Below are 11,056 nucleotides of genomic sequence, written 5' to 3'. Positions count from 1 at the left end.
CCAGATTTGAACTTTTTGTCTCCAATCTCATTACCCAGAAGTCTCCTGGAGCTGCTGCACTGCCCCTTGGGGCACTGTCACCGGTGTAGTGAGCCCATGTTTACCATCGTCTACCCCAAGCTCTTTCCCTTGAGAGAGACGCCAATGGCAGGGCTGCACCAGGGGTAATCACACCTAAGTTGGTGCCAGGGTTTACACCTGAGCAAGGGGTGCAGTGTGGGGAGTGGGGAGACCATGCACAAAAGCATTGTTAAGTCACAGCTTTGAAGGGGTGTAATATGCTTCCTGAGATAGACCTAAATGAAACAAATGTGCATTTTCAGCATCACAAGAAAACTGGACTTCCCTTTATTAGTTAATTTTTCAGTCATATACAGAAAAGTTGTATTGTATGTATTCTTTAGAGTAGCTCATTCTTTGTGGGAATGTTTTCCTGCTATTTCCCTATTCACAATAGTCTTTAGGCAGTAAGGGATGCAAGAACAAAAGTTGTATAATGGGACAAGCCCAGCCCTTCTATTTAATTGGCATTGCTAACTGAAAGTGTATGGCTGAGCTCTGTGCACTTATGCGTGTGTTTCTGTTTTGAATTTCTAACCCTTCCAAATGGCATTCTCATGCCACTCTTCATTTCTTGGCATAGTGCCTTGAATTTGCTAAGAATGTTCACTAAGAAAAACCCCAGTAATGATACTGTGGATTAGAAAAAGAATACTGGACAATTGAAGATAGGACAGCAAATCCCCTATGTGCACAACCTTAGCTTATGGATTTTCTAAATGTAGGTTTTTCTAAGTTTGGATTTTTTTAATTTTAGAAAAACAGTATAATACTTCAATTATTATTCAAATAGGGTATTTTGGGTGAGTAAATTTTCCAGATAACTTAAACTTGTTACCCCTCTTCAATGCCAAGAAGTATTTCCATTGTGATCATTTTCGTAGAAAACTTTCTAAGATTTTCTTTCCTTTTTTCATTTCTTCCTCCCCACCCCACCCACTATGGTAATGGGAATTGAACCCAGGGCTAGGCAAGTGCTGTACTGCTGAGGTACACCCCCAACCCCTTTGTTTCTTAATCCACTTGAGATAGGCTGCACCCTGCAGTATTCAGAGCATGGACTTTGCACCCCACAAGGCTGGCTCTTCTCCTGTAGGTCTCTGAGCCTGGAAATAGGAAGAGAACAATCCAGTTGGCAGGGCCACCATGATGATTAGCAGATGAAGGCAAATACCTGGCACAAAGTAGATATTCAACAAATGGAGTTACTTTTTCTGTCTCTCTACATTCTTCTTCCAAAAACTATGTTTATCTTTTTCTTGCTCTGGATAATCCTATTTGGCATGCTTTCAGTTCCTTTTTAAACTCTTTTTTTTTAATGTTTCCTGCTTACAGGAGCCCTAGTCTGAACCTTTCTAATCTGCTGCTTGTGTTGGGAAAAGCAAACAAACCCCAAACTCAAATGGAGGCTGTCCTACAGTACACTCACAACATAGATCATTTCTGACACTAGTCATGTGGGGGCTTCCCACATACATCAAGAAAACAATCAGTTCTGCAGCAATGGACACCAGTTGGATGTCCTCAAATCTAATCCAGTTCTGACACTGTCTACCTAGAGACAGCATCAGATCCCACAGGTTGAGGGTTCAGTCCTTGATACCCACCTCTACACACACGCTTGAGGTGCCAGTTGCAAGCCCCAGCTCATTTAACCGTGCTTCCAACCTACTGGTGTAAATCAGGGCTCCTATAATCCCCTCTTTGCGTTTGATTAATTTGCTTGAGTGGTCACAGAAACCAAGAAAACACTTTAACCAGTTAGTTATGAAGTACATTACAAAGGATACAGATGAAGGGATGCACAGGGCAAGGTGTGTGCATTATTACCCTCCAGGAACCTCCACATGGTTCAGCCATCTAGAAGCCCTCTTAGAGCCTGTCCTCCTGAGTTTTTATGGAGACTTCATTGAATGGCATGTTTGCAATTGGACTGGATGGAAACCTCAGCTAGTCCTTTGGGCTTCAGCACTTTGCTTAACCTCTCTGTGCAGTCTTCCTCCCTTTAGGGTGCAGGGTTGGAGGGCTCTGGAATGAGGAGGGTCTTACAACCTACTACTGCACAAGAGGAAGTCAGATCATTTCTTTAAGGCCACCTCCACACAGAATAGCTGGGTAAGATAAGAGTTTCTATGACCTGCCTTGTGGAGACATGAACCAGGCAGGGACCAAAACCCAAAAAATACATATCCTAATATCATACTGCTTCTCATCTTAGGTGATCAGATAATCAAATTTGGTGAAATTACATCTAAATTAGAATAAAAAGAACTGAGTCAGGTTCCGGGTATATTACTACATATAAGAATAAAATTAACAAATGAAATATAAACGTCCATGAGAAACCGTAGCATATTAGTGATTAAGTACACAGGCTCTAATTCCCACTCCTCCACTGGGACACTTTGGGCAAAGTACTGAGCATCTCTGAGCTTCATCATTTCAGCAATAAAATGAGGATGATACCCACCTAACAAGGTCATTTTGAGGATTCAGTGAGAATAGCTTTATAGCTTAGGAACTTTTATTTCTTATTTTTCTTCTGTTTGTTGCAAACAGCCTTCATACAGCAAGATGTACTCATAGGAAAATCTTGAGTAATTCCTTAAACTTCAGCTGAAACCCTGATGCATTGTTATTGTATGATTTCCTATAGAAGACCTTTCCTTACTGCAAATATGAAAACGAAAGCCAAGTAATAAAGTCAGAATGTTCATTTAGTAGTTGAATTCTAAATACCTGTTTTTAAAAATGAACTTTCCTTTTACCATAGTAATTAATTTAGTAAAATACAGTAGATCCTTCAGTTGAAGTTTGGGGTTATCCTTACATGAAATTTGAGCAATTTAATTAGCATGTGCATTTTCCATTTACTGCTACTTCATTCCTGCTACAACATAGAAATTCAGTGTGCATAAGTTTATATTTTTTCATAGCATAGATAAAGTAGTATTAGTAAAATTAGTATATCAAGTACAAAGGACTTCAGCAATGTCCTTTTGTTGAGCAAAGTCAGAGTATCTGTGTTTCAGGCAGAGATCAAATGCCAGTGTATAAATGTGGTTTTCTGTGGTGAGTTAATGCTAGGGTCTGAAATTGAGAGTTTGTGGCTTTCATTTCATCCACCAGACTGCTTCTTCCCATGTTGCCATGGAGATTGTATTAAAAGCATTGACTTCAGTTTTTTAACCATAGTCTTTAACATAGTTTCTTTCGTAACTGAAACCCAAATACTTGAATCTACAGTAGCTTATTGCTGAAAATGAAATCAGTGTTCTTGACTGTCATGAACTCTATCAAGTCTTTTTAAAAAATATTTTTTTTGTTGTAGATGGACACAATACTTTTATTTTATTTATTTATTTTCATGTGGTGCTGAGGACCAAACCTAGTGTGCTTTGCCACTGAGCCACAACCCCAGCCTCTCTAATCAAGTCTTGATAATGTTACTTTGAAATTTTCTATTATGTTCAGTTCAGTTTGCAGTGCTTGTCATAAAATAATACATTGTATCAGCCAATATCTAAATTCATGTGGACATCTGGCATTATTTTAAAAGGGAACATATTGAATAATCTTCTAAAATACCAAGTTCCATGGAAGTGTTAGTTTGTCCTAAATTTAATACAGAGTGAAGTAAAAATAAATGATAGTATTTCACATAAACAGTGAATACCCAAGTCTTCAAATTATGTAGCAGGGAAGAATGACAAGTACACTTGATTTTTGATCCTGCAGGCATAGAAAATTTTCATTCTGAAAACTTAACTGTTAAAATGGAGAACTTTGACTTTAAATATTTGTTAGTATAAAAACATTTATCTGGTTTTTCCCAAGTAGGTATGGGTCTCCCAAGTCCTGTATTTCTCCACAAGAAATTAGTCTACCCAAATCTTGGCATTTTTTTTTTTGTTTGCTAGGGATTCCACAATAAAAATACAAACTAGGTGACTTAAACAACAGAAATGTATTGTCTCACAGTTCTGGAGGCTAGCAGTTGGAAATCAAGATGTCTGCACGATTGGTCCTTCTGGGTCTGTGGGGAGGATCTGTTCAGGTCTTCTCCCTGTGCCTCTTCACATCATCTTCCCTCCTGCATATCTGTTTCTGTGTCCAGATTTCCCATTTTTATAAGGACACCAGTCATATTGAATTGGGTCCCACTCTAATAACTTCATCGTGACTATTACATACACAAGGACAGTTTCAAAAAAATCTTGCTATATTAGCTCAGACTCCCATAGCAAAAGGCTATAGACTGGGTGGCTTAAACCAAAGAAATTATTTTCTTACAGTTTTGAAGGATGGAAGTCAGATATCAAGGTGCCGGCATGTATAGATTCTGATAAGCACTTTCTCCTTGGCTTGCAGACGGCCAACTTGCCGTGTCTTTACATGGCAGAAAGAGGAGAAGGGGAGGAGAGAACTAGCCACCTGGTATCTCTTATAAGGACACCAATTCAGTCAGAGTCCCACCCTTCTGACTTCATTTAAATTTAATTACCTCCCAAAGGCTCATCTTCAAATACTTTCATGTTAGGGCTTTTACATATGAATATACAAGGGACACAGTTCAATCCATAATAGTCACATTCTGAGATATTAGGGGTTTAAGACCACACACATGCATTTGGGGGAGATAAAATTCAAACCCTTAACAGTCTGCCTCTGGCCCCATTAGAGACAAAGGAATAAAGTATCTTCTTTCTTTTATGCAGTTACTCGATAAAATACTAAATGCTCTGGTCACCAAAATTTGTGGGAGTTTCTCCCCACCAACAACCAATCAATTTTGCAACATATACCAGCTGAGCATCCTATAATTTTGCTCAAGTCTGCCAGGATCTACTTGGAAATGGCATTAGATCCCACAGTCTAGCAGCTGAGTCACACAGGACTGTCCTGTTTCAGGTGCACATCGTAAGTAGTAGATAGTCACCTATTCTTCTGACTGAATCAGGAGTCTACTCCCTCATTGGGGTCAATTAATTTGCTAGAATGACTCACAGAACTCAAGGAAACACTTGTTTATCCATGTGTTAAAAGGACATACAGAGGATACAGATGAACAACCAGAGGGAAGAGATGCACAGGCAGGGCATATGGGAAAGGGCACAGAGATTCCATACTCTCCGGGCACACCACCATCCAGGAACCTCCATGTGTCCAGCTATCTGGAAGCTCTCCAAATCCTGTCCTTTGGGCTTTAAGGGGGCTTCATTATATGGGCACAATGAGTAAATCATCGACTATTGGTCATCAGCTCAACTTTGAGCACCTCTGCCCTCTCTCGAGGTTAGTTGTGGGGCCAAAGGTTCTAACTCTCTAATCATGCCTTGGTTTTTCCAGTAATCTGTGCAAGGTAGAATGGCCAGCCACCAGCCATCTCACTGGCATGCAAAAGACATTCCTATCACTCAGAAGATTCCGAGGGTTTTAGGAACTATACATCAGGAAAATAGGTTGAAAATCAATATATATTTCACAATATTATACCCCCCAAAATTTATGTCCTTCTTATATGCAAAATAAACTCACCCATCCCAACATGCCTCAAAGTCCTACCTGAATCAGCATCAACTCTTTTCCCCACAGCACCAATTCTTAAGTGTAAAATCTCATCTTAAGTACCATTTAGATTAGGTGTGGATAAAACTTGGGATTTAATTCATCCTAGGACAAAACTCCTCTCCCTCTGAAAACCTGTGAAACCGGACAACAGGTTGTGTTTATCTAGATAATGGTCAGACAAAGATGGATGGTCCCATTCCAAAAAGGAGAACTTTGGAAGGAAAAAAGAGATCACAGGACCTAACAAATTCAAACCCATTCAATTTTAAATCTTGAGAATAATCCTTTTTGGCTCCTTGCTCAGACCCCTAGCCCACTGGGGTTGTGGTCCTGCCAGCTCAGTGCCGAGTGAGCCATGAAAATTTCCCTGCCCTTTGTTATTGAGGGAGGTGACCTCAGCCTCAGACTCATTCTTCCCTTTTCTTCAAGAATAACGTATTTTATAGTTGATTTGCTTAATTAGCCCAATTCTTCCTGTGGAATACTGAGTCTGACGGCCTTTCTCAAGCTCATCCTTTCTCAATCTCATTCAGTCCAAGCTAGCAGCATTTCCGCTGAAAGGATTGACTAGATCCTAGACACATGCCTACTTTTAGTTGTCCAGTCGTACTTGGTATTCTCTCCAAAGCGTACTTTCTTATTTTTTGTTAATTATTAGTATTTTTTGATTCATTGTACACAAGTGGGCTACAACTTTCATTTCTCTAGTTGTACATGAAGTAGTCACACTGTTTGTGTAATCATACATGTACATAGGGTAATGATATTTGTCTCATTCTATCATCTGTCCTTCCCACCCATCCCTCATTTCCCTCCACACAATCTATCCTTCCTCCATTCTTCCCCCCGCCCATTATGTATCATCATCCACTTATCAGAGAAATCATTCGGCCTTTGGTTTTTTGGAATTGTCTTATCTCACTTAGCATGATAATTCTTTAACTCCATCCATTTACCTGCAAATGCCATAATTTTATTCCTCTTTATAGTTGAATAATATTCCATTGTGTATATATACCACAGTCTCTTTATCCATTCATCTATTTAAGGGCATCTACATTGGTTCACATTCTAGCTACTGTGAATTGAGCAGCTATAAACATTGATGTGATTGTGTCACTTTAGTATGCTGATTTTATGTCCTTTGAATATAGGCCAAGGAGGGGGATAGCTGGGTCAAATGATGGTTCCATTCCAGGTTTTCTAAGGAATCTCAATACTGCTTTCCAGGGTGGCTGCACCAATTTGCAATCTCACCACATCCTCACCAACACCTATTGTTACTTGTGTTCTTGATAATAGCCATTCTAATTGGACTGAGATGAAATCTTAGGGTAGTTTTAATTTGTATTTCTCTTATTACTAGAGATGTTGAACATTTTTTCATATACCTCTTGATTGCTTATAAATCTTCTGAGAAGGGTCTGCTCAGTTCCTTAGCCTGTTTATTGATTGGGTTTTTTGTATTCTTGGTGTAAAGTTGTTTGAGTTCTTCATAAATTCTGGAGATTAGTGCTCTATCTGAAGTGTGTGTGGTAAAGATTTTCTCCCACTCTGTAGGCTCTCCCTTCACATTGTTGACTGTTTCCTTTGCCAAGAAAAAACTTTTAGTTTGAATCTATACCATTTATTGATACCTGCTTTTATTTCTTGTGCTTTGGGAGTCTTGTTAAGGAAGTCTTGTCCTAAGACGACATGGTGAAATTTGGGCCTACTTTTTCTTCTATTTGGTGAAGGGTCTGTGGTCTAATTCCTAGGCCTTGATCCATTTTGAGTTGAGTTTTGTACAGGGTGAGAGATAGGGGTTTAGTTTTATTTGCTGCATATGGAGTTCCAGTTTTCCCAGCACCATTTGTTGGAAGAGGCTATCTTTTCTCCATTGTGTGTTTTTGGCACCTTTGTCTAGTATGAGATAACTGTATTTTTGTGGGTTTGTCTCTGTCCTCTGTTGTGTACCATTGGTTTTCCTGTCTATTTTGGTGCCAATACCATGCTGCTTTTGTTACTATTGCTCTGTAGTATAGTTGAAGGTCTGGTATTGTGATACCTCCTATTTTGCTTTTCCTAAGAATGGCTTTAGCTGTTCTGGGTCTCCTATTCCTCCAAATGAAATTCATGATTGCTTTCTCTATTTCTGTAAGGTGCATCATTAGGATTTTAATTGGAATTGCATTGAATCTGTATAGTGCTTTTGGTAGTATGGCATTTCCTAATTTCTCTTTCAGAGGATTCATCACTTATGAATAGAAATGCATTAGATTTGTGAGTGTTGATTTTATATTCTGCTACTTTGTTGTATTCATTTATGAGTTCTAGAAGTTTTCTGGTGGAATTTTTTGGATCCTCTAAATATAGAATCATTTTGTTGGCAAATAGTGATAGTTTGAGTTCTTCTTTTCCTATTCATATCCCTTTAATTTCTTTGGTCTGTTTAATAGCTCTAGCTAGAGTTTCAAGGATGATGTTGAATAGAAGTGGCAAAAGAGGGCATCCCTGTCTTATTCTAGTTTTTAGAGGGAATGCTTTGAGTTTTTCTCCATTTAGAATGATGTTGGCCATGGGCTTAGCATAGATAGCCTTTGTAATGTTGAGGTATGTTCCTACTATCCCTATTTTTTCTAGTGTTTTGAGCATGAAGTGGTGCCCTATTTCATCAATTTTTTTTTTTTTTTTACAACAAGAAAGGATGAGGATTTTCCAAATCTAGTTCCTTTTTCCTTAATAATCCCCTCAGTTTATCTCTCACCTCTCACATTTTCATATAAGCAACAAGAAGAACCCAGGCCATGCCTTCACCACTTGACTCAAATCTCCTCAGAAATCTCCACATTATCACTTATAAGTTTTGCTTTCCAGTCAATAAAATCCAGCTCAGTCAAGTCCTCGGCAACAAGTCTCACCTCCTTCTAGTTTCTAGTAGCATGATCCTTATTTCCATCTAAGACTTCATCAGAAGCACCTTTAACATAATTTAGCACATTTTGTTCATGGCAGTGTATGTATTCTCTAAGACCTTAGGAACTTTCTCTATAGCTCCTTTTACCAGCCCTCACCAGATTCTTTATTTCTATTAGTTTATGTCAGGCAATATAGGCTTTTTCTATCAAAATTCTTCCAGCTTCTACCCATTACTCAATTCCAAAGCAAATTTCAGGTGTTTCAGCAAACCACTCCCAAGTAGCAAAAATCTTTCAGCTTATTCCTCTCTGAAAGAGAGAGTGAGAGAGTATGATGAATTGATTTTTAAGGAATTGACACATAACCATGATGGTTGGTGAGTTCAGAACTGTAGGGCAGAGACTGGCAGGGTGGACATTTAGGTAAGAGTTGATGTTAGTGTTGAGTCTGAATTCTGCAGGCAGCAGACTGGAAACTTAGGCAGGGTTTCTGTGTTGTCTTCTTAGGAAGAATGCCTTCCACCTTTCTACCTTTGCAAGTCCCTCCACTAAGTGGATGAGGCCCACCAACCTTATGGAGGGTAATCTTTAAATGTGAAAAGTCTAGTCATTTTAAATATTAATCATATCTAAAAAAATAAAAGTTTCAAAGCATCATATAAACTGGTACTTGACTAAACAACTAGGCACAGTAACTAACCAAGTTGACACATTTAAAATGAACCATCGCAGTCATTCAAAAGATTTTACTTAAATCACCAGAGTATTTTGAGACAAGAACTACAAAAGGTCCCAATGGTTTTTACCCTAATGCTGAGTTAAGTTTAGCCATAACAGATACGAGAGTGTACACATGGGGTTTGATGTGGTCATATCACTGCTGTTGTGCAATCAGGCCCTGAGACACAATGAATATAACTCTCTAGTCCTAGAAGTCAGGAGTTCTAACTTGGAAGTTGAGCTAGATTACTTCTATTAATACTGTAAGATAGATACTATTGCTCAGTTGAATCATATGCCTCAACACTTCTGTTTGGTCCAACCTATTTATAATCCCCTCTTGATAGGAGAAACTGAAGTACAGGAAGATTAGAAACAGGGCCAAGGTCTCATAGCTAATCTGGCCTCAAATCTGTTTTAGCCATTGTGCTTTACGATTAAGTACGAAAGACTAAATGTGTAAATAAAACTCAAATGCAAAATTAAGTATTCTCAAATATTTTGAACAGGAGACTTTTGAAGTATATGAGTGTATCTATGTATATATATATATATATACACACACATATTATTCCAGTGTATGTACTGAAGTATATACATCCAGCTCTTTACTGTGGATTAGCTTAGGAGGGAAGAATTGGCTGTTATGAGGTAATCAGGTGGGGAAATGTCTTAGTCTTTTTGGTGTCGCTATAATAAAATACCTAAGACTGAGCACTTTATAAAGAAGAGGTTTATTTTGCTCACAGTTCTAGAGATTCTAGAGTATGTGTGCATCATCTGCTTGGCTCAGGTTCTCATGGCAGAAAACATCCCAATAATGGGAAGACGTGTAAAAGAAATCACATGTGAGACAGGAAGCAAGAGACTGGAGAGGAGCTAGGTTCGCTCTTATAAAAACCCTCTTACAGAAATAATCCACTCTTACCAGATTTGACCCACTCCCATGTGGCCATACTAATCCATTCATGAGGGTGCAGCCCTCTTGACCTAGTCACCTTCCACTGGGCCCTACCTCCTGAAGATTCCACCACCTCGACACTGCTACACTGGGGACCAAGCTTCCAAACCCATGAACCTCTGAGGGAGAAACCATATTCAAACCATAGCTGAGGGATACTTTAATGTATAACTCTATGTATTAAAAATATTTTTTATGCATGTAGAAAATAATAATTTGAAAAAATGTATATTTAGAGAGATTTTTTAAAGTCCTTTGCCCAAAATTTTATGTAGGTTTTTAAAAAGAAATTATTGCTATAGCAAAATATTTTTGATGAAAAATGTTTTAAACAGATTACAAGAAAGTTGCATAATGTCATCTGATTTTTGTCAATTGTGGGCATGAAAATGTATATATATTTACATATATATTTATTCACATTTATATTCATGCACATACAGACATATTTAAACAATTGTGTATATGTAGACAAAGTCTCAAAGAACTCACACACCAAAGTAACAGTGGTTTCCTTCAGATGGTGTTGAATTTTTGCAGTGAACTGGTATTGATTTAGAAATAAAAAATATTTTTAATTATTAAAACATTAGTAGGCTAGTGGTTTCTTTCCAAATTTCTTCCAAATAGCTCAGAAGAACTCATCCTCTTATTTTTAATTTATTCAGTCAGCTAACATGCTTTGAGCATCCACTGCCATCAGGTCCTGCAGTAGGGGATGGCGCCATGGACTCCATTCGGTCTGCTTTCAAGCTTGGATTTCCGTGCCCTGTTCTTTCAGGAATTCTTGGTCTCTCAACCAGCGTGATTACATGAGAACACCAAATGTCTGGGCTGTAACTCTGCC

General features: G+C 38.4%; 1 protein-coding gene across 13 annotated transcripts in view; it reads left to right on the top strand.

The window, feature by feature from the left end:
• Positions 1-11,056, top strand: part of LRRC28 (leucine rich repeat containing 28) — a 134,686-nt gene that overhangs the window by 117,080 nt on the left and 6,550 nt on the right. For all 13 annotated transcript variants that reach the window (XM_079126520.1, XM_079126516.1, XM_079126511.1 and 10 more), the window contains one exon: positions 5-164. In XM_079126520.1, coding sequence (XP_078982646.1) covers positions 5-164 — 160 coding nt within the window. The remainder of the gene's footprint in view (positions 1-4; positions 165-11,056) is intronic.

The sequence above is a fragment of the Sciurus vulgaris genome (assembly GCF_902686455.1).
Source record: "Sciurus vulgaris genome assembly, chromosome: 2".
NCBI lineage: Eukaryota > Metazoa > Chordata > Mammalia > Rodentia > Sciuridae > Sciurus > Sciurus vulgaris.
Note: the sequence above shows the minus strand (reverse complement) of the source record. Positions and strands in the feature narration are given on the sequence as shown.